Source organism: Ailuropoda melanoleuca, chromosome 13, assembly GCF_002007445.2.
Source record: "Ailuropoda melanoleuca isolate Jingjing chromosome 13, ASM200744v2, whole genome shotgun sequence".
Taxonomy (NCBI): domain Eukaryota; kingdom Metazoa; phylum Chordata; class Mammalia; order Carnivora; family Ursidae; genus Ailuropoda; species Ailuropoda melanoleuca.
The window spans coordinates 73,753,179-73,779,273 of NC_048230.1; the positions used below are offsets into that span (position 1 = coordinate 73,753,179).

Genomic DNA, 26,095 nt, shown 5'->3' on the forward strand with positions numbered 1-26,095 from the left:
GGGACAGGTTTATAACTATCGTACTTTCAAAGTAGCGATATAAGCATAAATGATACTTTGAGAAACCCCCCACAGCTTAATGGGCTGAGAAAATGTCTATGACTTCTACTGGGGACAAAATGACACATTTTTTAGGGAAATGCTGAATGTCAGTTCAAAGACTAAGAAAAATGCAACTGTTGTGTTTCCCACCCCGCTTTCTGCTCACAGGGATCCCAGGTGAAGAACCCCACCCCCTAGGGCCTGTGACTGCCTTCCAGAGGCTCGACTCTGAACGTCTGATCTTCAAAGCAGCCAGATTGCCCGTTTGGAAGACGGGCAACTGTGGGAAGAGCTGTGGAGTAAGTGACAGCCGGCAGGAGGGGGAGCAGCTCATCAGAGGGGACCCAGGACTTGGCATCAGGATTCCTGATGTAGATTCCTCGGGCACTGCCCAGACCTACTGATTCGAATGCCCAATGTCAGTCCTGGGAATCTGCATTTTATTTTATTTTATTTTATTTTTAAGATTTTATTTTTATTTATTTAACAGAGATAGAGACAGCCAGTGAGAGAGGGAACACAAGCAGGGGGAGTGGGAGAGGAAGAAGCAGGCTCATAGCGGAGGAGCCTGATGTGGGGCTCGATCCCATAACGCTGGGATCACTCCCTGAGCCGAAGGCAGACGCTTAACCGCTGTGCCACCCAGGCGCCCCGGGAATCTGCATTTTAAACAGAAGCCCCAGTGATTGATTTTCACCCACATCCTAGGACTTCCCTGGTGCCTTGTCCCAACCAGGGACTCAAGGTAGAGGGAAGGAGCCCTGGAACGCTCCTCACACCCACCCGGGGCAGGTGGCATCATGGCTGGGAGGAGAGCTGGCAGCTCCTGGCCCCTCCAGGGCCCCTCTGTGTGTAAGTGATGCCTGAAACGTGAGGCCACACTGCTGGGGAACCTGAGCGGAGGAGTGTGTGGCCGGATTGAAGGGCTGGGAACTCCCTGCCTCCCGCCCACCTCTCTCTGAACCTTCACCCACCTCCAGTTCAGTCTCTAACAAGCCGAGGAGCCCTGGCTGCTGGCAGGGCCCAGAAAGAGAGCCCGGCCACCATGAGGGCGGAAAGGCATCCCCGGCGGAAGGTGTGTGCGGACCAGCAAGTGGCGTGAGCCAGCGCGGGGGCCGAGGAGCCCCGCTGACCATGAGCCGCCAGCTAAAGGGCCGAGGGGAGGAAGGTGAGTGGTTCTCAGCTCTGAGGGGCCCACCCACGGGGTTCCTGAGCAGCAGCAGGGGACCAGGCGAAGCAGAGGGGGGCTCTCGAGGCACAGGGACCGGGCTTGAGTCCCGCGCCTGCCACTTGCTCGCTGAGTGACCCCAGTCTGGTTATCCAGCCTCTCCTGGCCTTTCCCAGGAAAGGAGGGCATGGTGCTTCCTGGCGGGGCCACTGGAGGGGTCCACGTGCCCTGCACAGCCCCCGCACTGGCACTGAGTGGTGGCGGCCCTCAGAACTCACGGGGCCTTCAGCCTCCCGCTCTCTTGGTTAAAACCACCTTTTCTCAGCAATCATTCCCTCAGCAGACTTCTCTGTCTGTCTGTCTGTCTGGGGCAGCAGAGTGTGGGAGGTTCTGACCTCATGTCTGCTCCAGGCTGTCAGAGCTATGTCAGGACTAGGGGTGCTTGTTAGTAAAATAATCAGAGCCAGGTCGTGGTCTGAGGCAGCGGTAACCAGCTGAGGGTCCCCCCAGAGGTCAGCCATCCATCACGAACCATCTCTTCCAGCAGGCCGTGGAGCGAGAGGGCGGGCGAGGAGCGGCTCTCCGGGCACAGGTGAGGTGGGATGGTGCGTGAGCTGGGGTGTGTGTGGGACAGGGTGATGTATTCCTGGTCCAGCCACCAGCCAGAGTTCTCTTCCACCCTCCTTCCTCCCTCCCTTCTCCTATCCCTCCCTCACTCTCGTGTAGGGAGCCGTGGGGGCAGGTGGTTTAACCGGGTGGGGAGGGCCTGGCCTCGGCCCAGAGTTAGCGACACTGAATTGAGCCTCAGGGAGCTGTGAGCATTCATCAGCCTGTGGGGCAGGGACGCCGGTGGAGCCAGGACTCACACCCAGGCCACCAGACTCCAGAAGGCACACTCTTCACGTCCACAAAGCACCCGTGGCAGTGGGGCTAGGCCACCTTCCCATTAGGAGTGTGACCACAGCTCTTTTGTGAGCCAGAGAGGGCTAGACCCAGAGTGGGACCTCCTGCTGCAGGAGGAGCCGGAGGAAGTCCTAGGAGGGAGACAAGACCTTCCAGGGCCTGAGGAAGGCGGGAGCCACACTGACAGGTCAGGAGCCACTTCAGGTCATGAGACCTGCTGGAGATATGACGCCATTTTCTCCCTGAATCCCAGGCGGGGCCTGCACACCCCCGAGGAAGTGAGGAAGCAGAATCTGAGGAAAGAATGGACGTCTGGGGCTGGGGGTGCAAGAGGCTCCCCCCGCCAATTCCAAGGGGGAGGGCTTGTCCCAGCCCCCGCTCAGGCACACTGTAGGCATGTGGGGGAGCTGGCCAGGATCGGCCTCCTCTGCCTCCGCGGCCAAGCCCTTCCCTCCTGTCATCCTCTGCTCCCCCACTGCCAGGGCCGAGTCCTTGCTGAGGCAGTTCCACGACAAAGAGAGAGCTTTCCACAACCAAGACTTGTGGGAAAACCAGGACCCTGGGCAGGAGGGAGGGGCCAGGGAGGCGCCACTGGAATCTCAACACCCCTTTCTGCCCCCACAGCTGCCCCTTGGCCATGTCTGTCCTCCCTAAGCCCCCCCCCCCATCCCGTCATTCCTTCCCTCCAGACATGGGGACAAGTTTTTGAAAGTGCAATGAGTGTGACTGGATGAGAAACCCCTTCCTCATGGGAGGGTCAGTGCTCTTGGTGACAATTGTCTAGACGTAGGCTGCTCAGACCCTCCAGTTGCTGTCCCTTCTGCACCCAACCTGGCTCGCCTCTGCCCCAGTCAAAGACGCTGGTCTTGGGGTCACCTGTGGGTACATGCTCCTTAAGCAGGACTGAAATGGAAAGTCACTTTGCCTAAAACGCAAACCTTTTCCTGCTGAAATATTCCACTCACACCCCACCCTGCTTGCCATTTTTCCTTCCCCATAAAGAAAGAAGAAATGGGTCAGAATTTTCATTTCAGGGGTCCGGATGGTCCGGGAATACAGCAAATTTAAGTATTGGGAATCCACTAAATGAACTGAAACCCAATTACACAAAGATTTTCATTTTAAATCTCCTCTGGAGTCACCTCTTTGGGGACCTGATGTTCCTTCAGCTTATAGTCTACAAGGAGAAAAGAGAATGGCTGAGAATACCAAGTTCTTTTCTCAAAATAATTACACTTTGTTATACCACTAGTTGACAAGGACGGTCAGAACTCTTCCTCTTTCCAGATCATTTGTTAAATGTACTCAACAGGTTAAAATCACCAACCTGGAGGGTGAACCAGACCCACCGGGCCTTCCAGCTTCTTCTGTATTTTCACCTCGGGTCAGGTGCGTACGCACGAGGAGACCTGTGACGTGTGAGGGAGAGCGCGCTGGGTTTGGAGGTCTTCCTAATGTAGCAGCTGCTTTTCTGGCTCCTAAATTATTCATTATGTGGAGTCCATGGAAAACTGGCTGTAAAGAATGAAACTAAAAAAGTAGCTCATTTTCTGGGTGGAAGAGCCTTGGGGAAGATTGAAGAGCAAATTCTGGTTTGCTTTCCACATTCCATATGAATTTTGTTCCGTTGGGAAATGAGATTACAATAGGAATTTACAGCCTGTAAAAAATGCATGAACCTCCAACTTCTATCTACAGTGTTTGAAAGAATGCTTGGTACAGCCCATTACCAAAAAGAAGACCATTTGGTAGCAGATTGAGGGCACACAGAGCTCAGAAGAAGAGGCAGACATATACTGTCATTCTCACCCCGTTCTTTCAAGCAATATGGCGCCCCTAGTGGATGTGGGTCCAGGAGACCATTCTCCTTCACCCCTCGCATACACTCTCTGCTTTTCTGTCCTCTCCGAGAGCGTAGCTCAGTTCTAGAACTCTCTTAGGGGTCACAGCTGCAGGGACACTCACTTTCTCACACTCGCTTTCAGGTCTTTGGAAGGAGTGGATTTGTTTTGGGCTCCATCCCTCCTCCAAGATGGGGGCCAAAGCCTTCCAGAGCCATGGGGAAGAACATCTACAGGACAAACCCCTCTCTCACTGGCTGATACTGACCAGCTTCCTAACTTGGATGAGTTCTCATTACACTTAAATCATCCTGCTTTACATTTGCTGACGGAGATCAGGGCAGGAGTGGGCCAAGAAAACCTGTCCCACCACACGTACAATCACCTATCTTTGCATCTGTAAACAGCACTCACTGCTTTTCAATGTGCTTACACAAGTTGGCTCATGCAGTAATTGCCCCAGTTAGAAACCGAGTCCCAAAGATTGTTAATGGTGGAGTCAGACCCTTGCTTGGTGCCTTTTTGTGCATTCACAGCGGGTGAAGCAGCCACAGCAAACACACTCACTCACTCGGGGGGGTCTGCCCTGCAGTGACTGGGAGCCCGGGTCCATATTCCACAACAGTGCTGCAGTGCTGCCAGCATGACCCTTGGATGCAGACCACAGCCTGCAAAACAGGCTCCAGGGTCACACCCTCACCCTCCAGATTTCCACCCAGCTACCCCACGGGTACAGCTCTCTGGGCGACCTCCCCTTAGCACACTCCCCATCCCCAGCAACCGGATCCCACCTAAGACTCAGCTCTGCTTTTGTCACCCCTACCTCAGACCTCTTGCATTTCCACTGGGGCCCCTCGATCCCCTATTTCCTCTGCCTAGAGTCCCCTCACCCTGCTAGCACCACCCCCACCCCTTCTTCTCTTGGCAAAATCCTGTTCATCCTCAAGAATCAGAGTCAGTTCTTTGCAAAGCATTTTCAATCATCCCGGTTACGCTTTGTCACACTCTCTCTGTATTCCCATGTTTTTTTTTCATCCACCATTTATTTTTTCTTTTTAAAAACAAAAATTTGTTTATCCCAGTTATTGTCAAAAACTGATTTCCTAAATATCACGCACGCAACCTTTACTGCGTATAACAGGCAAAGCTTAGGACTTCCAAAGTGGGGGGCTTGATTGGGGTTGGGTAAGAATTACAGGACAATGGTCCACAATAAATAACAGCACCAGGATTTTGAGGCAAAGCAGTCAAAGAAACTTAGGGTGCAACTTAGGGTGCAAATTGTCTGTGCTGCTTTCCATTGAAGAGTTGATGAGTCTTCGGGGAAATCCTGCAATGACCGATCAAGCCATTTGCCTGGGCAGGAGACTCCTGGGAAAATAGTCATGCTAATGAAGACACAGGTGTAACACAAAGTCATCTGAATGTAGACACTAAGGTATAGTTTTGGTTCTCTGTGTCTGAACTGAGTGTGGGGTAGATGCTTTCAGTTCTCAGTTGGTCTTTGTGGTCATTATTCAGCCCAAAAGGAAGAACGTCAATCCAGATCTTCACCACTGTTTGAGAATCCTAATTGCATGTGGATCGCTGTTTGGACCTCCACGTTTCTGGGGATGATTGTTTCAACCTGTGTGTGAGGTTTTCCAGCTCTTTCTTCTGGATGACCCTTTGCTGTGTCATTTGACTGACACACAGCAGTTGTACAACAGCATTCAAAACTCCAGACACCTCCACCCGTCTGAACACCGGTACACAGACACATGCGAAGAAAAGGGTTATGACCACAGTTTGTATAGGTCACTTTTCAGCCAGGAGCCAAGAATACCCAGACTACAGAAAAGAACAAATCTTATCCCCAGTCGGAAAAGTCCATAGAACCAAATATGGGATCGTGAATCAAAGTTCCCAGTTTCCTGATATCTTTGTTTACTTCCTGGATCTTTTTAGTAATGTTAAAGATCTCTGAGGGGTCTTCAGGAATGCAAGTACAATTCTCCTCCCCTGAAATATTGCCCGTTCCCCTAGAAAGGCTGAAATATACGTAAAGCAGCTCTGTTCTAGAAACGCCTGGCTGGCTCAGTTGGAAGAGCATGTGTTCTAGAAACGCCTGGCTGGCTCAGTTGGAAGAGCATGTGGCTCTTGATCTTGGGGTCATGAATTTTAGCCCCACATTGGGTGTAGAGATTACTTAAATAGATAAAACTTAAAAAAAAATAAAAAATTAGGCAGCTCTGGGGCGCCTGGGTGGCTCAGTCGTTAAGCGTCTGCCTTAGGTTCAGGTCATGATCCCAGGGTTCTGAGATCGAGCCCCGCATAGGGCAACCTGCTCAGCGGGAAGCCTGCTTCTCCCTCTCCCACTCCCCTTGCTTGTGTTCCCTCTCTCACTGCCTCTCTCTCTGTCAAATAAATAAATAAAATCTTAAAACAAAAAATAAGGCAGCTCCTTTCTAAATCGTCACCAGTCCAATTTCCTAAACCTCCCAGATGTGTTCTTGGTGGCGTTGTCTACTCATCTGCTACTCTTTCAATCATAACATGTAAGATTCACTTCACTATCCAGACCTCTTGTAAAATAGGGAAATGAAAGTCCTAAATTTCACAATTTTCCAAGAGTTGTTAGGGTCATTTCTTAAATCAAGGCCCAATTTTTCTCCCTCTTCAATGAAACTGTCTACTAATCTTATTTTCCTAAAGGACAAACTAATAGGCTAAAATGGATCCTGAGAGCTGTCAGAGACAATCCTGAGAATAGGTATTAGTTTACCAAAGTAACAAGTTCCTGTCTGATTTGTGAGTGACGCTAGGCTTCTGTACCAGATCCAATACCAGTCGCTGGGGGCCACATAGTGATCTGGTTTGGGCCAAAATACTCCTAGGGGATTGCAAAATAATGCTGTAATCTTTTGGCATTGTTCCTCAAGAGTAGTTTGGTATCAGGTAGTGAATTTTGTAGTATCGAGATCATTAGGTCAGGCTAAAGGAAAAGAAGAGTGACATGTCTTACTTGTAGATCTGTGACAGTAAGACAGTCTCCAAAAATACGCCACCTGTTCCCTGATCTCCTTCCAAATTCTATTTCAGTGAAAGGTCAAAGTTGTGACAAAAATTAGCTGTCACAAAAGTTCCTGAAGTATTGCTTCAGCAGAGTCAAGACTCTCCTAGGATGAGATGGGGGTTTCGGATTTCTCACCACCCGGCCTGTTGTGGAATTTACCACCTAATACATCGCCCAGTGGTTGAGTCCAGTTACCCAGGAAACCAACTGATTTCTTACAAGGAACTGGGACCAAAGAAAGCTGAGTGGTTCCCAAGAGAAATATGTACTTTAGCCAGTTCATGGGTGACTTGTAACTGGGTATTGGATTCATACCAACGAGTGATTAAGGATGCAAACAGCAATATTAGAAATAGATGATTATTAGTAACACAATTAAAAACAGCCTTAAGTTGGTGCAGGATAGAATTAGGTTAAAGAATAGAAAACAGAGGAATACAGGTTACAAAGTGACAATCTATGGTCTTGTTCCATGGATCTTGGGCACAGCTGTCTATATTCAAAGACCGTCTGCTTTAACGCTCAGCCCAAGGTCACCAGTAGGGATGGTCTTCCAGTAATTTGAGGATGGTGATGTCTCTTCAGTTGAAAGACATGAATCCAAGAATCAATTCCTTGACAGTTTCACTACTGTGCTAGTTGTTAATAGTACTTGCTAGAGTCCTTCCAGTCAGGGTTCTGAGACAGTCCTTTGGTTGAAGACAAAAACTCTAGGCTACAGTTGAGGTTTCAAGGAACTTTCAGGGTAATATCTGTAAGTGACAGAGACTTAAAATGACTAGTGGTTAACTTATTACTGATAACTTTCAAAAGTGGAACATTTCATAGCAATAATGAAACTGACCAGGAAATTTGGCCATTCCTATAGGATGCAAAACAAATGTAATACGGCAATCTAAAAGTTATGGGCAGAATGTTTATCATGAGTAAGCATGTTTTGCAGACAAGGAACATTATCTCTGACTAATAAAGATGGTTAAATAATCTTTACAGAGAAAAATATCTTGAGGGGTAATGTATAATTAGATATAGACATATATACAATATAACAAGAATATATCAAGCATATAAGAAAAAGATATCAAGAATATTAAGTAAAGAGATTCAGTGAGTCCAGAGTAAGTCCTAAGCATGTGTATTTTGGGTTTTTTTTGAGAGAGAGAAAGAGAGAAAGAGTGAGGGGTGTGGGGGGCAGAGGGAGAGAGAGAGACTCTCAAGGAGGTTCCATGCTCAGCACAGAGCCTGACATGGGGCTTAATCCCAGGACCCCAAGATCATGAATCTGAGCTGAAATCAAGAGTCAGATGCCTAACATGGGGCACCTGGGTAGCGCAGTCGTTAAGCGTCTGCCTTCGGCTCAGGGCATGATCCCGGCGTTCCGGGATCGAGTCCCACCATCAGGCTCCTCCACTGGAAGTGCTTCTTCCTCTCCCACTCCCCTGCTGTGTTCCCTCTCTTGCTGGCTGTCTGTCACATAAATAAATAAAATCTTAAAAAAAAAAAAAGAGTCAGATGCCTAACAGACTGAGACACCCAGGCGCCCCCTAAGCGTGTGTATTTTAATAAAGCTCCCTGGGTAGATCTGATGTGCATCTCCAGTTGAAAAGCACTGGCCTAAAAGACGCCAGATTCAAATTAAAGACCTGATACCAAAAAAACATTTTAAATGACAACTGAATTATGACTGATTATTATAGTGTTGCCTAACATCAGGCAAAGAACCTTCCGGGCTCTGATTAATGGAAACAGGTCACGGGCAGCAAAGGCAATGACAAATCTCTAGGAAGTGCCTGTAAAGCATACAGTTGGTGAAATATTTAAACATTCCACCTATACCAATTTAACCTAGAAAAGGCTAAGCCTCTCTTCTGACTTGACAGCTCTTCTCATGAAACTCCAATAGTAACATATCAAATAATCCTGATTGTTTCTTTTTCATAAGGTGGAAGAATAAGTTTTTGTGATTTTCCAGGACCTTCTGGGAAATCTCAAAGAGACGTTTAGCTGCAGCAGATACTCTGAAAGTTATTTTACTTCATTTTACACTTAGGAGTCAATCTTAGAAAAAAGAAATTAAAAGTTGTCCGATCTGAACACTTAAGATAGGCTCGTGGGGGCCTTAGAAACAATTTGGCTACTCATCTATTCTATGGGCCAGAATGTGGTCTGTCTTGGTGAATGTTCCATGCGGGCTCAAGAAGCGTGTGTATTCTGCTGTCGTTGGATTAAGTGTTCTACAAACATCAATTAGATCCAGTTGATCCACTTATTGACTTTGTGCCTGTTGGATATCTTGATTACTGACAAAGGAGCTGGACTCTCCAGTTATAATCATGGATTTGCCTATTTCTCTTTGCAGTTCTATCAGTTTTTGGTGTTCCGTTGTTAGGCGCATACATATTGGGAGATTGTTATGTCTTTGTGAAGAACTGATCTCTTTAACATCATCTCTTTAACATTATGTAACGCCCTACTTTTTTCCCGATAATTTTCCCTGCTCTAAAATCTGCTTTGGCTGAAATTAGTGTATTTTCCTCCATCCTTTTCCTCATAATCTGTATTTGTCTTTACAAGGAATGACAACTGCATTTGTCTTTATAGTTAAAGTGGATTTCTTCTACACGACTTCTTCTTGGACCTTTTTTACTATCAACTCTGACAATCTCTTTCTTTAACTGGTATATTAGACCATTGCTGTTAAAGGGATTGTTGATATAATTGGATTAATATTTGCTATAGTTGTTGCTGTTTTCTATTCATTGCCCTTGTTCTTTGTTCTATTTTTGTCTTCAGCTCTCCTACCTTTTGTGGTTTTGACTAAGCACTTCATAGGAGTCCAGTTTCTCTCCTTTTTTAGCATATCAGTTATACTTTTTTTTTAACTTTTCTTAGTGGTTTCACTAAAGTTTGCAATATCTGTTTATAATTAATCCAAGTCCACTTCCAAATACACCATACCACTTCATGGGTAGAGTAGGCACCTTCTAACAGAGTGTTCCCAGTTCCTCCTTCCTGTCCCTTGAACACTGCTGTCATTCATTTCACTTATCCATAAGCTGCAGTCATCCAGTACACTGTGCTAACATTATTTTAAACAAACTCTTATCTGTTGGATCAGTTAAGAATAAGATCTCAGGATGCCTGAGTGGTTCAGTCCATTAAGCGTCTGCCTTTGGCTCAGGTCATGATCTCAGGGTCCTGGGATCGAGTCCCACATCGGGCTCCTTGTGCAGCGGGGAGCCTGCTTCTCCCTCTGCCTGCCACTCCCCCTACTTGTGCGCGCTCTCTATCTCTGTCAAATAAATAAATAAATATCTTTAAAAAAAAAAGAATAAGATCTCAGATCTCAGCTCAGAAATTTCTTCCTTCTAGAGTGCCTGGGTGGCTCAGTTGGTCAAGCATCTGCCTAAATCCAGCCCCACTTAGAATAGACTAGTTCTGGCTGCTGTTTGACAGGGTGGCTTGCTTCTCAGAGTGTAAAATCTCAAGGGTCAGGGAAGCAGAGAGGAAAGCTCTCTGGGGCCACCCCATTGCATGCACAACCTTGAGAGGCTGGGTAAGGAGGAGGGTAGAGTTGAGAATCTGGGATCCTGGGACTCCACATCCCACACTCGATCACTGTTGCTGGGAATGGCAGGTTGCAAACTTCTCCTCTGCTTTGCCCAAAGTTGGGGCTTTGGTAGTGCAGCTAGGGAAAGCTGCCTGCCGGTGGCAGAAAAGCCTGAATGGGGGCCCGTGTGGACATGGAGAGCAAGTGCCCTGCCGAAGATCGGTTCCAGGCACTGCTTACTCGGATGCGGGGCTCAGAGTGCAAGAGTGGCAGGGCAGGCTGGAGACAGGAGGGGAGGGGGCTTTGTTGAGTACTTCCCTCAGGCCAGAACTTTACTCCCGCTTTTAATTAACCCCCACAACCACGTAAGGAAATGGGGGCTACTAGAGCCATTTTACAGATGAGAAGCTGAGGTGCAGAAAAGTAATTTATTTGTAGCCACAGAGATTTAAAAAAAATGATAGAAATGATCTTTTCACGCTAAACCAGCCTAGCTCGAAACCTGTGTTCTGCCTGTAAGCAAAAATTATCTTATTTCTGGGTAAAAGTATCAGGGTAATGGCGTCCATTCTCAGACGTCGGTCACTGTTCCATGTTCGTTAACAAGCTGATGGAGTGGGGCGCCTGGGTGGCACAGCGGTTAAGCATCTGCCTTCGGCTCAGGGCATGATCCCGGCGTTCTGGGACCGAGCCCCACATCAGGCTCCTCTGCTATGAGCCTGCTTCTTCCTCTCCCACTCCCCCTGCTTGTGTTCCCTCTCTCGCTGGCTGTCTCTATCTTTGTCGAATAAATAAATAAATAAAATCTTTAAAAAAAAAAAAAAACAAGCTGATGGAGTAAGGATGAACATCCCCCGTGTTAGAGATGAGCTGAGACTCAGAGAGGTCAAGTGACTTGCTCAAAGACACCCAGCTAGTAAGTGGTGGAGAGGTTAGTTATTAATACCAGAACTGCAGGGTAATTTCCCTGCATTTAATTTGTAAATGTTGATACGAAGAGTTGTATTTAGTGTAGTCATTGGGCAAAATGTTGTGGAAATTTCATGCTGTCGATTCTGTTCAACCAGGCCATTTGCCAATGCCACAAAGTCATGTTTACAAACACACACACGCACACACACACACTCAAAGGTGAGGGGATGTGAGGCAACAGCCCCTGGAGAAAGGAACCCGCCCAGCACTTCCTGGGCCAGTGGTCCAGGCTTGCCAGACAGAGACCCATGCTTGGCTGGCCCTGGGGGTCCGGATATGACTCAGCTCTGACCCCAAGGAGCTGCACACCCAAGAAGAGGAAAGGCATGTGCCTAGATTTCTACCTGAGGTTTAGGCAAGAGCGTGCAAATGCCAGCTGGTCAGAGGAGGGTGACATTAATCCTCATCCCAAACCAGAGTCTCCGAAAGAGGTGGCCTTTGGAGCCAACAAGCTCCAGGAAGCATCTGGAACAACTGATTCCTCACAGCTGGGAGCACTTTCCTGGGGTGGAGGCCAGGGAGGCCAGAACTGTCCCTTTCCTGTCCCTGTAGGTGACACGTCCGGGAGGAGACCCTCGCAGAAGCAGGCTCCCAGAGCCGAGGGTGCAGCGGGCAGGCGCGGAGCTCAGCCTGGCCGGAAGGAGCCGGCCAGCGGCAGCCCAAGGCCGGGGTCCTCCCAGAGGAAGCAGGCAGAGCGCAGGAGGCAGCGAGAGGAGCTGGGGGAGCAGGGGCAGAGCTCCGCAGAGAGGACCTTCGAGGGGAGGAGAAAGAGAGATGGGAGGGCTTCCCTCAAGGAGCAGAGAGCTCCCCCAAAGAAGGAAAAGGAGGTGCCAAGGAAGGAGGAGATGTGGAAGCGGCCGAAGAAACACAGGTATGTTGTGATTCTGATTCAGGTGTGTTTTTTGATTGGCACCCTCTCCTCCTTTGGCCCTTCTCCCTCCCCTGATGAAGGGCGGAGGTCCCCTCCCCTGGTATAGGTGACCCCTGCTCTCATCTGCTTCTGTTTGTCCCTGCCTTGTCCACCGCCCTGCCTTCCCCATCTATGGCAGAGATGGAATGAGATCTTGGTCATCCTGGGGGGACTGACCACTGGGCACTCTCAGAGCCAATGCCCCCTGTCCAGCAGGTGCGAGCGGCAGCACTGAGGGGGGAGGTGACATGGCAGCCAGGTGGGACAAGATCCCAAGTCTCCTGAATTTCAGCTGGTGACTCAGTACAGCTCTGGAAGAGGCACTGAGTGAAATGAACACAATTGGATTTCGCTGTCATCATAGGACTTAAGCATACCATTTCCCCAAGCTGGACTTGCGTCCTCTTCTGTGAAATGTGGTATCGATCTAGAGGACCTTCAGGGATTCCAACCAGCCCCAAAACTTAGGATTTGGGGGTTTTATTTGTTTTGTTTCCTTTGTCCCATTAGCACTGGCACACGGGAGTTCATGGAGTGAGCCAGCTTATGGAATCAGCAAGTCGGGATTTTAGTTCCTTTCTTTGCTGCATATTTTGATGGGACATCTTCTCTTGGCCTCCCTTTTTGGCTTTACTCACTTCTTGGGATGTTTTAAGAATCCCTGTTGATAATGACTGGGGAGGCTTTTGAAATAGGTGAAGGAATTGGAGTTATGGTGACGATGATATTCCTTCCCATGGGCCTCTAGGCTCTTCCACTGGACCTCCCCACCTTTACAGAGGGAACTGGTTCCTCAAAAGGGCCACTGATTTCTTCTGTCATCCATGCCAGCCATCCCTGCCTTGGTTAGGGCTTTTGTCTACTGTCTGATTGCCCTTGGACATCAGCTGAAGGGGTAAAGAATGCACGGTGCCCTTAGCAATTTAGAGAGAACCTGAATGCACGTCGATTGGGCCCTGGAGTGTCCTGAACTTTAGAGGGAGGCTGCCCCCCACCCCTGCAAACAGACCGCAGGTATCTGGATGGCAGATGCAAAGTAAGGGGTCCAGACAAGGGCTCATTCATGGTCATTCTCAGCTGAGTGCCGTGGCAGGGCATAGAGAGACGGAAAAGACTCAGTCCTGCTCCCCAGAGGCTGACAGTCTAGCAGGGGAGGTAGAACATGGGCATCAGTCATCACAAGACAAGGCAGAAAGCAATACGTATCTGAGAAAGGATTTAATGAACGGCCTTCTTGGTGGGGCGCTGGGGCATCACGGTTCCTCCTCGGAGAAGGTAAGCATTTCAGCTGCTCATGGACTCCCAGGTGGCATTTGGACGCACAATGACTGAATGCCCCCCACCCCCAGACTGAGGGAACCCCTGTGGAAAGACACCAAGGTAGCTATCATGGGGTGCACCTGAGGTGTGGCAAGACACCCCTGTGCCCTAAGGTTCCCAGCAGTGAGGTGTTGGGGCCCCTCCTCTCGCCTCTGTCCTCTTCGAGTTCCTCGGAAATGAAGACTCACAGGGGCTGCTGTAAATTGTTCTCTAACCCAAGCCCACATCCTGGTGTTTCCATTTATGGAACTTGCTAAGAAGGCTGCCGGGGCATGACCTTTCCCTGTGCCCCCCTCACCTGGGGGGGGCTGCTCTCCCGCCCAGAGTCACTGTGCCTGTGAGTGAAGGACGCTGTGAGGAACACACACAAGAACTAGGTTGTGGCAGCCGAACACATCATCTTGTCTGTGAGATGCCGAGGCCCCTCACATGGGGAGAAGGGCTCCAGCTGGAAGGTCCCCGCCCCTGGGCCGTGCAGTACCCTCCCCACCAGCTACGCGCTGAGCCCTTGAAATTTGGCCAACGCACAACCAAGGCACTGAATTTCTCATTTCCTTTCATTTTAATTCAGTGTTCATACTACCAAGTTGACACAAGAGTTAATGAATTTACTGAACTCGCACAGGCAGCTGTGGCTTTGAAATCAATTTTAACTTTGAAGCCGGTGCATTTCCTCTTAAAAATGAAAGGCAAACTGCCTTTGTCCATGCAGATGCAAATGTCAAAGGGAAACAACATTTTGCTACTCAATTCGTTTGTCCGGAAACTTTTAAGCATGTCTTAAACAACCTGGGTGTGTGAATCTACCTTTTCAACCACAAGTTTTATGAAATCCAGATACAGATCAAGTACGTTCGAGGAAAATTTAATGTCTGAATCGATACACACAGTGGTGGTGGGATGAGCACCAGATTTTGAAGACAGTATAAGAAGAATATAAAATATCTCATTAAGAATTTTTTATACTGGTTACGTGTCAAAATGACAATTTTTGACATATTGGATTCAATGAACTGTATTATTAAAATTAACCCACGCATGTCCTTTTGCCATTTTAATATGCTTCCTAGAAAATTTAAAATCACAACGTGTGGCTCTGGTTGTATTTCTGTTGAGCAGCCCTGCGCTCGAATGCGGTGGGTGGGGAGGACTCAGAGAAAGGGAGTCGGGGGAGGCAACTCTCCCGGTGTTTTGGGCTACAGGACGGAGTGGTGGCCTCTTCTGACGGGCAGTGGGAGTCACTGAGGGCTTCTGAGCAGGCGTGGGCCTCTGAGGGGTGGTCGGGGCGCTCAGGCCTGGGAGGGCCAGGGAACACAGCCCAGCCGCCGTGCCTGTGGGCTCGTCTCCATTCCACAGAGCACCTGCAGACACTTGCTCAACTTCTCACTCTTCTCTCTTCTGCCCTGGCTCTGCCTCCAGATCACCCTCCTTGGCCTCCAGCGCCTCCGGAGGGGGGTCTCTGTCAGAGGAGGAACTGGCCCGGATCCTGGAGCAGGTAGAAGACAGGAAGAAGCTCATTGCCACCATGCGGAACAAGCCCTGGCCCATGACGAAAAAGCTTAGGGAGCTCAGGTGAGCGGGTGCTGGTCGACCAGGGCCTCTTGATGTCCAAAAGGCTCAGGTCCTTCCGATGGGCCCAGAACCCCTTTCCCCTCTTGGCCCCAAGAGGACTTGACAGGAAGGGGGCCTCACCCTCCCACTCTGCTTTCGCCCCCTTGCTCCCCAGCACAAGCACAGTGCCTGAGTGGAGCGTTGTTGGGGCCAAGACAAGCATGAGCGGTGACTGTTGACGGAGGCCCTGCGGTTGGGCAGCACCGAGCGGGGTCTGGCAGGAGAGACAGAGTATCATGGCGCTCTGGCCTAGACCCCACCCTTCCACGGCCTGACATCCTTTCTGTCCCGCTCCCCTGCCCCTTCGACCAGTGCTCCGTGCCTCCCTCACAACCCAACACAGACATGTCTTCCTTGGGGGGCTTTCTCGGACACCCCCCCACCTCGAGAAGCTCAGAAATCCCTTCAAGTTCTTTAGGCACCCAGAACGGCTCCATGTGTAGCCCACCCACACGTGTGTGCGGGGAGCAGAGAGTGGGTCTGTCTCAGCTACTCTTGTGGCCCGAGAGCCCGACTCTGGGCCAAGCTTGCCATGATGCTCCGTGAATATTGTTCGGGTTTCCTCAGACCCAAGCCCCCACCTCCTGTTTTCAGCTCAGCCTTTCTCTGTCTTCCATAGGAGAGCTCAACACACCAAGCATTTTATGAGTCTCACATCTCTGCTGAGGGAGATAAGGGTGGGAGTCACATTGCTTAACTTCTGGTTTTCTACTTAGAAAAAAAAAAGAAAAAAACCATCCAACATTACCATTTCCCTTCAAGTTCCCCCTTGGCTTTTCTGCCACAGGGCTGGGGGAGAGGGGGACACTCCTTCTCCCCTTCCCTCTTTATAACGCCATTTTCCCTGGCTCCTCTCACACTTGAGTTTCCCATCCGCTCGAGTCAAATGCCTCACCCTCGCTTACGTAGAAAAATTTGGCAGCTGTATTTTGACACATTGGGCCTCACTGTTTGCCCCCAAGAGGCGCCGCCAAGGTCCTGGCTGCACGAACACAGGACAGGGCTGAAAGGCTTCTGGTAAACAGAGTTGACTCCGTGCCAGCAAATGATTACATCGTGTCCTGTGCAGCTGCAGGAAGAAATGCGTCCCCGTGGTGCCCACGGGCCCGTGCGGACCGACAGAACTTCTGGGGATGATGGGAGTGCCCTAAATCCACACTCATACGGCAGCCGCTTGCCCCAGGTGGCCAGTAAGCACTTGCAAAGTAGTGAGTGTGACCGAGACAGTGATTTTTTGGTTTTATTTTAATTTATTTAAATTAAATCATCCCGTGTGGCTAGCGTTCGGGTGACAGGGACAGCTCTAGGCAGTGGCTGTCTGCCCTCTCAGCCCCTTTTTCTGAGACTCTCCTCCCTTGTCCCTCGGGGCCAGATTCTTCTTCCTGCCAGGGGGTTGCAGACCAGCCATCTGTCACTCTCACAGATCCTCACCCCCACTCAGGTGTCACCTGAACACATCTTTTATTAACAGTGGAAAAAGAGCGACCGAGGTGCTTATGGAAATGAGATCTGCAGCCGGCTGGAAGTCGCAGGGACTGGGAGAGTTCCTGAGGGTTGTCTAGCTGCCCAGAGGAGGAGTCCGACATCTCCCCAGCTGCTCTTGGGGTGGCTGGGAAGTGGCTAAAGGCTGGGAAGCTGAACAGACCCATGCGTCTGTCCCCGGGGCAGGGCTCCTCAGCCAACACTGGCCTCTCTCCGTCTTCCCTCTCCCAAGACTCCTTACCCTAGACTCAAAGTCCTTAAGGCCAGGGAGCCTCCGCGTCTTCCCCCCCCCAATGCCCCTGCATTCAGGCTGAGTTATTTACTGTCCCTCTGATCCCCAAGGGCCTGTGTCCTCTCTCCACTGGATGCTCTTGTCTGCAGAGCTGCGTCTCATTCATCTTTTACTATTCTTTCTTTTTGATAAATTGCCTCCACTTGCTGAGCGCTCCATGGGTGCCAGAAGCTGTTCTGAGTGCTGATGTGTGCCACCCTGTGACACAGGGACTATTCATTTACTGATGAGCAAATTGAGACACAGAGCAATCAAGTAATTTGCCCCCAGTTTGCAAGGTGAGTGAAGTGGCTGGTTTGAACTCAAGGATTCTGGCTCCAGTGCCTGCAGTCTTCATTGGTAACCGTTTCTCTAGAGTTACTAAACATTCTAGAATGCATCCCTTCCCATCCTCTATGATTTCCTTTTCTGGCAGTGAGGTCTTCCGTTGCAAATAGCATTCCCAGACTGCATCTTTTTTTTTCTTAAGATTTTATTTATTTATTTAGAGCGAGCGGAGTGGGGGAGGCAGAGGGAAAGGGAGAGAGAATCCCAAGTAGACTCGCACTGAGCGCAGAGCCCAACCCAGCACTCGATCTCATGACCCTGCGATCATGACCTGAGCCGAAATCAAGAGTCAGAAGCTTAATCGACTGAGTCACCCAGGTGCCCCTACATCTTTTTCTCAGAAGCAATGGTGTGGAGGCGCCAGTGTCTGGCCCACTCAGGCAGCTGGCTGATGTGGGCATAGTTGTTGGGACAAGCGAGGAGGGATAGTAACACAGAAAGAACAACAGTGGTGAATGGGGGCAAAACTGCTCACACTCCTGCCATGTCCAGGTGGCTTTGGCTGGCTGGTCAGTGCCCCTCAGGATGGTTTCCTTCCCTTAAGCCCTCTGAGCCTCACATTCCTCATTTACAAATTGGGAATAATAATTTCTATCTTGCAGAGTTTTTCTGACAAATTCAAAATATTTATATTAAGTGGCCAGCACGTTGTGTGCAATTGATAAATAGTTCTTGCTACTATTAAGGCTTGACTGTCTTCTGTGCCAGACACTGTGCTGACCCTTGAGAGATGAGGAGGGGGAACAGAGATGAATCAGAGAAGACATTACTAACAGGTATCGGTAATTACACAGGATAGGCCATAATGTTGGCAAAAGAGCTTCTAGGGCCCACGAGTCAGGGATGTTTGCTTTAACCATAGAATTAATCAGGTGTGTCCCTCAGCTTTATCAGAAGCCCGATATCTTAGAAAATTACCCAAGCTGCTTGCTTTCTTCAGAGAAATCCAAAGAATTCCACTTCCAGAAAGATGGGGTAGACATTCTTCTGCCTATTTTTCCCACTAAGTACAACTAAAACCCTGGACATTATGTGTAAAGCAAACATAAGAAGACTCAGAAAGGTGGAAAGAAGACGACAGTCTGCTTAAGGACCTCAGGACCAAAGGATTGATAGGGCACTGAGTTCTGGGGTTTCTTCTTGCCCTTAATTCCCAGATTGGATATTAGAGAAGCTGGCAACCCAGAAACATGGACAGACACAGACAAAAAAAAAAAAAACCTCAGGAAAAATTTGCTCTCTCTAGTCAAAGGACCAGGAAGGGGACAGTCTGGTGAGACAGAAAACTCTTAGGCAATAACAATCCTACTCTAGCCAAGTCGCACAAAAAGAATAGCATCCCCATCCCTGCCCCTGGCAGCAAAAGCCAAGTGGGGAAGCCTAAATTTCCTCCCCTGCCAGGTTATAATAGTGCCCCCAAAACCCCCACCAGAGTGGTACCAAAAGAGGCTGAGTAGGCAACAGGGACTTTCCTCCCCCACTGGGCAGTAAGAAACCCTCCCGCTTCCTTAGGTGTCTGTGCAAACCACGTGGGGAGTCTGGACTTTCACCACCACCTGGCAGTAACAAGGCATCCCTCCTAGGCAGGAAGATATGAGGAGAACCTGGTTGGTAGCCTGAATTCCCATCCTTGCTCGGCAGTAATGAAGAGTTCCTACCCAGTCTTGGATGCCAAAGGGGGCCAAGTGAGGTGCATGGAAGTAACCAGACAGCATCCCTTTCACCCAAAGAAGTAGTGTCAGAGGACCTGCCTGCTAAAGCAGAAGATTTCAACAAGATCCAGAGTCTTATAACCTTCAAGGTGTCTAGGCTTCAACTGAAAACCACTCATCATACCAAGAACCAGGAAGATCCCAAGCTGAATGTTAAGAGACAACTAAAGGTGCTAATGCCAAGATGACATAGATGCTAGAATTATCTGGCAAAGATTTTTTAAAAAATCATAAAAGTGCTTCACTGAGCAATTATGAACACATGAAACTAATGAAGAAATAGAAAGTCTAAGAGAAGAAATAGAAGATGTAAAGAACAGCTAGAAATTTTAGAAGTAAAAAATGCAACAACTGCAATGTTAAAAAACCGAACGAGTGGGCTCAACAGCAGAATGGAGAACGCAAAGAATCAATGAAATTGAAGGTAGAACAAGAGAAATTACCCAATCTGAACAATAGAAGAAAATAGTCTGGGGGAAAAAATGAACAGAACCTCAGGGACATATGGGACTATAATAAATGCTCTAACATTAGTGTTTCTTCCACATCCCTCACCCTGGATATGTGAGGGTAGGGGGAAGAGTCCCAGAAAAGAGAAGAAAGAGGGTGAGGCTGAAAAAGTCTTCAAAGAAATAATGACTAAAAATGTCTTAAATTTGGCAAAACTTACAGACTCAAGAAAACTAAATAAAGCCTACGCAGGATGAACCCAAAGTAATCCACATCAAGACACATCATAGTCAAACTTCTTTCCAGCAGTCAGAAAGAAGCAATGCATTACCTATAGGAGAAAACAATTAGAATGACAGTAAATTTCCTATTAGAAGCCCTGGAGGACAGAGGAAAGTGGCGCAACAATTTTTCAAGAGCTAAATAAAAGAATTGTCAGTCCAGAATTCTATAGCCAGCAAAAATATCCTTTAAAAAGAAAAAGAAATTCGGATGCCTGGGTGGCTCAGTCGGTTAAGCATCTGACTTCGGCTCAAGTCATGATCTCAGGGTCCTGGGACCGAGCCCCTCCCCACTCGGTGGGGAGTCTGCTTGTCCCTCTGCCTCTCCCCTTGCTCACTCTCTCTGTCTCAAATAAATAAATAAATAAAATATTTTAAAAAAGAAAGAAAAAGAAGAAATCAAGACATTCTCAGATGAAGGAAACCTAAAAGAATTTGTTGCCAGTAGACCAACCCTAAAAGAATGGCTAAATTCTCTAAATAAAAAGGAAATGATAAAACAAAGAACCTTGAAATATCAGGAAGGAAGAACATGGTAAGAGCAAAAATATTGGAAACCATCATAGATTTTGCTTCTCCTCTTGTGTATTTAAAATTATGTTGACAGTTGAAGAAAAAATTATAACACCATCTAATGTGGTTCTCAATGAATGTAGAGAAAACATTTAAGACAATTATAAATGGGAAGGTAAAGGGACATAAGGGACACACACACACATCTTACATTACATATTACATTATATGGAGATATGTAATAATACTTAGAGCAACTACTGAAAAGACCAAAAAGATAACCCTAAAAAGTATCATAGATAAACCAAAATGGAATCCTAAAAAATGTTCAAGTAACCTGCAGGAAAACCAAAATGGAATCCTAAAAAATGTTCAAGTAACCTGAAGGAAAAAGGAATACAGAAATGAAAAACAGAAAGAATAAAGAGAAAACAAAAAGTAAAACAGTAGGTTTAAATCTTAACATATCAGGGGCGCCTGGGTGGCACAGCGGTTAAGCGTCTGCCTTCAGCTCAGGGCGTGATCCTGGCATTCTGGGATCGAGCCCCACATCAGGCTCTTCTGCTATGAGCCTGCTTCTTCCTCTCCCACTCCCCCTGCTTGTGTTCCCTCTCTAGCTGGCTGTGTCTATCTCTGTCAAATAAATTTAAAAAAATCTTTAATAAAAAAAATCTTAACATATCAATAATTACATTAAATGTAAGTGGTCTAAATACACCAAATGAAAGACAGACTGGCAGAGTAATTTTAAAAATGACTTAACTGCATACAGTCCATAAGAAACTCACTTTAAATATGATGATATATGTAGGTTGAGAGTATAAAAATGGCAAAAAAATATATACCATGCAAATGTTAACCAAAATAAGTCATAGAAGAGGCTACATAAATATCAAATAAAGTCAACTTCAGAGTAAAGGAAATTAACAGGGACAGAAACGAACATTAAAGAACAATAAAAGTGTCAATCCACCAAGAGGAAGGCATAACAAACCTAAATGTGTCAGCACCAAGTGGTTTGGGTTCTACAGTGTATTATCTAGGGATGTGTAATAAATTACCCCAAAACTTAGTAGTTTAAAACAATAATGAACATTTACTATCTTCAGTGGGTCAGAAATTCAGGAGCAGGGGCACCTGGGTGGCACAGCAGTTAAGCGTCTGCCTTCGGCTCAGGGCGTGATCCTGGCATTATGGGATCGAGCCCCACATCAGGGCTCCTCCGCTATGAGCCTGCTTCTTCCTCTCCCACTCCCTGCTTGTGTTCCCCCTCTGGCTGGCTGTCTCTATCTCTGTCAAATAAATAAATAAAATCTTTAAAAAAAAAAAAAAGAAATTCAGAAGCAGCTTAACTGGGCAGTTCCATCTTGGAGTCTTTCATAAGGTTGGGTCAAGATGTTGGATGGGGCTGCAGTCATCTGAAGGCTTGACTGGGGCTGGTGAATCCACTTCCAAGGTGGCTCACTCAGATGGATGACAAGTTGGTGCTGGTTGTTAGAAAGAGGCCTCAGTTTCTCTCCATAAGCTGCTTGAATGTCCCCATAACATGGCAGCTGACTTCCCTCAGAAGAGGGTGTATTCGCAGGGGAAGTCACAATACCCTTTATGTCCTAGTCTCACAAGTCATAAACTGTCACTTCTACCACTTTCTATTCATTGGAAACAAGTCACTAAGTCTGGCCCGCATTCAAGGGGAGGAGAATTCGGTTCTCCATTTTATTTATTTATTTATCTAAGATTTTATTTATTTATTCATTTATTTATTTGAGAGAAAGGAGAGAGCAAGGGAGGAGGAGAGGGAGAGGACAAGCAGACTCCATGCTGAGTGAGGAGCCTGATGAGGGACTTGGTCCCACAAGCTGGAGATCATGACCAGAGCAAAAATCAAGAGTCGGACACTTGACCAGCTGAGCCACTCAGGCACCCCCAGTTCTCTATTTTAAAGGGAAAAATAATGGTTTGCTGACATATTTTAAACTACCACCCGTAGAAGCTCAGCATGCTTGGTTAGCCTCCACTGCCCTCGGACTGATTCAGTGAGGTCTCTAGAGCAGACCGCTCACCTGGCTGATCCGAATTTCTAGTTAGCGTGAGCTCAGCATTTATTTGACATTTGTCTCCACAACTAAAAGTGGAAATTGCCTGGGGCAAAGGGAGACCCCAAACCAGCATGGCCCAGACCACCTTCAGCCTCTGGCCACCACCAGGCCCTAGCCACCTCCTTTGGACCCTCAATACTTCCTTCCCACTTCCACACTTCTTCTAGATTTTAGGCTGGCTCCTACTCTCTCCCAGTGTCCTGCACGGGACAGCCACGTTCTGTGAGGGTGCCATCCAACCAGAGCTGCCCTGTGTCTGTTTTTACCTCTGCATCTCAAAATTAAGTGTGATTTTGAACCTCAGCACTTTCACCAGGGAGAAGTTTTAGAAGGTAGATAATGTCTCTGAGAGATGCCATGGGTCAACTTCAGAGCGTTCCCACTGTGGAAAGCCACATTACCAAGCCCCTCGTCCAGGCACCTCGGGGAGCAGAGGGCTCCTCACACCAGCCCCCTGAGCTAGCGGAGGCTTACCAGCTGCCCACCCTAGGAGCTCCCGCATCGTCGGAAGCCTGCCGCATGAAGTCGCTATGCTCTCAGAACGTGACTTCATGCACCTGATTCTTGTATCATTATCCTCATTTCTAGACAAACTGCCACCCTGAGAGGCAAACAATCCTGCCTGGGGCTCTGGCACTAAAAGCCACACAATATACCTCCTTCCTTCCCAGCAGCCATCGCGGGCCACCCCACCCGTGGTTTCCAAACTGTGGTTTGGGTCACTTGATTCACAAGGAGGGTCCTCCAGGCGGCAAAAGTGGGGGAATTCTGAGTGCGATCTGTGTTTGTGGTGTCTGAGCCTGAAAGCCCTTTCTTCGATACCTTCCTCCTCTGCGGAGTGCTGGAGGGGTCTAATGGGTTAATCATCACCTGCCAAAGTGACCTTGAGATCCACGCCCCTAAAAGCTTCCTCAAAACAACGGATCCCTCCCCTCTTGCCTTGTCACTGCATTCGCACACACCATCTGGTTTGAGGGAAAAAAGAGAGGTGAGTTTGCAGGAAGTTCCCTTTGCAAAGGACACTTGGTGACCAGGAGGGGACAGAAGCACCTTCTAGAAGTAAGGTTTGCAACAATCGGGAAGTACAGGGCAGGAACAAATGTTTCCATAAACCAAATACTCTCCGGTAAGGAAGACTGGGACAGTCTGGATCATAGGCAACAGGTTTAAAAAGGAGTTTGCTGCAAAAAGTTAGTTGTTACTATTTATATATCTTCACTGTATCCAGAAAAGCTTGTTGTGTCTTCCAAAATTCTTAAACCAGCTGGGCTTTTCATAGTGAGTGGTCCTCGGAGTTTGCACCCGGTGTTGTGCACAGCCCTCTGTTCTCCTGAGCGCCATCTGGGGGTCTAGACACAGAGTCTGGACATCAAGAGAAGCATCCACTGCCTGGCTCAATGGCTCAGGAACATGAGCTGGCTCTTACTTTGGAGAATTCTCACTTGAAGTCCCCAAATCTTAAAAGGTGGCACATTTAAAAATTTATTTATTTATTCGAGAGAGAGAGAGACTGGGGGGAGGGGCAGAGGGAGAGAATCTCTAAGCAGATGCCCCACTGAGCACAGAGCCTGACCTGGGGCTCGATCCCATGGCCCACGAGATCATGACCTGAGCCCAAACCAACATTCAGATGCTCAGGTGCCACCAGGTGCCCCCAAACTGGCACATTTAAACTCACAAACTCCAAGTGTTTATCAGCCTGTTCACTTGTAAAATACGGGAAAAGAACAAAAATACAAATTTCATGAAAACATTTTTTGTGTGTCACGGCTATATTGCTGGTAGCCACAGATAACTAACTGCCAGGACATGTCCTGCCTGGAGGGGAAACAGGGAGCTGATCCCATTAAGGAGCCTTAATCCCCTCCAGACCCAGGGCGCAGCAGCTAGACAGTCAGCCTCCTGCATATGGAGACATCTGAATAAAACCAGCTTCCAGGGGCGCCTGGGTGGCACAGCGGTTGAGCGTCTGCCTTCGGCTCAGGGCGTGATCCCGGCGTTATGGGATCGAGCCCCATGTCAGGCTCTTCCGCTATGAGCCTGCTTTTCCTCTCCCACTCCCCCTGCTTGTGTTCCCTCTCTCGCTGGCTGTCTCTATCTCTGTCGAATAAATAAATAAAATCTTAAAAAAAAAAAAAAAAAAAACCCAGCTTCCAGATGAACCTGAGGTTAGAAGGTGACTTTGACTCTTGGCACTTGTACTTTGGAGGTGGGATAGGTATTGTGTGGCTAACAGTGGTGTGGCAATAGCCGCCAGACACGCAGCTCCACAGCGCCTCCTCCCGGCCACCTTGAAATGGACTTCATTCCTCCTCCATCTGTGGGGCTCTAGCCGGGAGCTGCTGAACCTGGCTCTCCAGGGGCTGGGATGCAGAGGGCTCGATTTGCAGCATTTGCTGATTTCCGTGGTCTAAATACTCCCACCGTGGCCAATTTAAAGCTACTAACAGTTTAACAGCTGGGGGGCCGAGTTCCTGAATATTTAACACGGGATTCTCTGGAGCCAGTTCTCACCAAACCCCAGCACAGCACCCAGAATACTTAATAGACAAACGGATCCATGTTTTTCTCATCCAACCTTCCCGGGATATTCACTCCCTCATTCAACATTCATGCCGTCCACCGATGTCTCCTGAACGCTGTATTCATTTTCCTTTTCTTTACTGAAGTATAGTTGACATACAATATTATATTCCTTTCAGGTGTACAACAGCGTGATTTGACGTGTGAATACATCACGCAATGCTCACCACGATAAGTCTGGCTACCATCTGTCACCATACAACGTTATTACAATATTATTGGCTATATTCCCTAGGCTGTACTTTACATCCCATGACTTATTTATTTTATAACTGGAATTTTTTACCCCTTCATCCCCTTCACCTGTTTTGCGTGTCTGTTTCTATTGCGGCTGTCACAAATGGTCGCAAGTTTAACTGTTCGAGACGACCCTCCTCTCTCTACCAGCTCTCAGGGCTGCTGGTCAGAAATCCAGCTGTGGCGCGGCTGGATTCTCCGCACAGGGTCTCACCCGGCTAAAATCAAGGTGTCAGCAAGACTGAGGTTCCCGCGTGGGGCTAGAGGACTTCTTCCAAGCACGCTGGTTTTTGGCAGAATTCGCTTCTTTCCCTTGCTTTCCATGTGGCTTCCTCTCCAGGGGCCCCAGCAACAGAGGGTGGAGAATTCTCTTGGTTCTAATTTCTCTGACTTCCCCTTCTGCTACGTCTCTCTCTCTCTCTGACTCTCTGCCTTCTTCTGTGTTTAGGGGCTCGTGTGATTACTCTGGGCCCTTGCATAGACTCCAGGATAATCTCCCTATTTTAAATTCTGGAATTTTAATTACATCTGCAAAGTCCCTTTTGCCATTCATGGGTGTGCCACCAGGGGGCGAAGGTCATGGGGGCCCAAATTCTGCCTAGGGGTGCCTACCATGTATTAAGCACTATTCTTAGGGTTTGGGAAACTTCAATGAAGGAAACAGACAAAATGCCTTGCCTTCATGGAGCTTACATTCTAATTAGGGCTATAAAAACACTCAGGCTTTCGGCCACCTATACGCTCTCA

General features: G+C 48.2%; 1 protein-coding gene across 1 annotated transcript in view; it reads left to right on the top strand.

The window, feature by feature from the left end:
• Positions 1–1,176: 1,176 nt before the first annotated feature.
• The window catches only part of TMC2 (transmembrane channel like 2), a 65,854-nt gene continuing 40,935 nt past the window's right edge, over positions 1,177–26,095 (top strand). The window contains exons 1-3 of the mRNA XM_034641601.1: positions 1,177–1,210; positions 12,084–12,402; positions 15,181–15,333. Coding sequence (XP_034497492.1) covers positions 1,177–1,210; positions 12,084–12,402; positions 15,181–15,333 — 506 coding nt within the window. The remainder of the gene's footprint in view (positions 1,211–12,083; positions 12,403–15,180; positions 15,334–26,095) is intronic.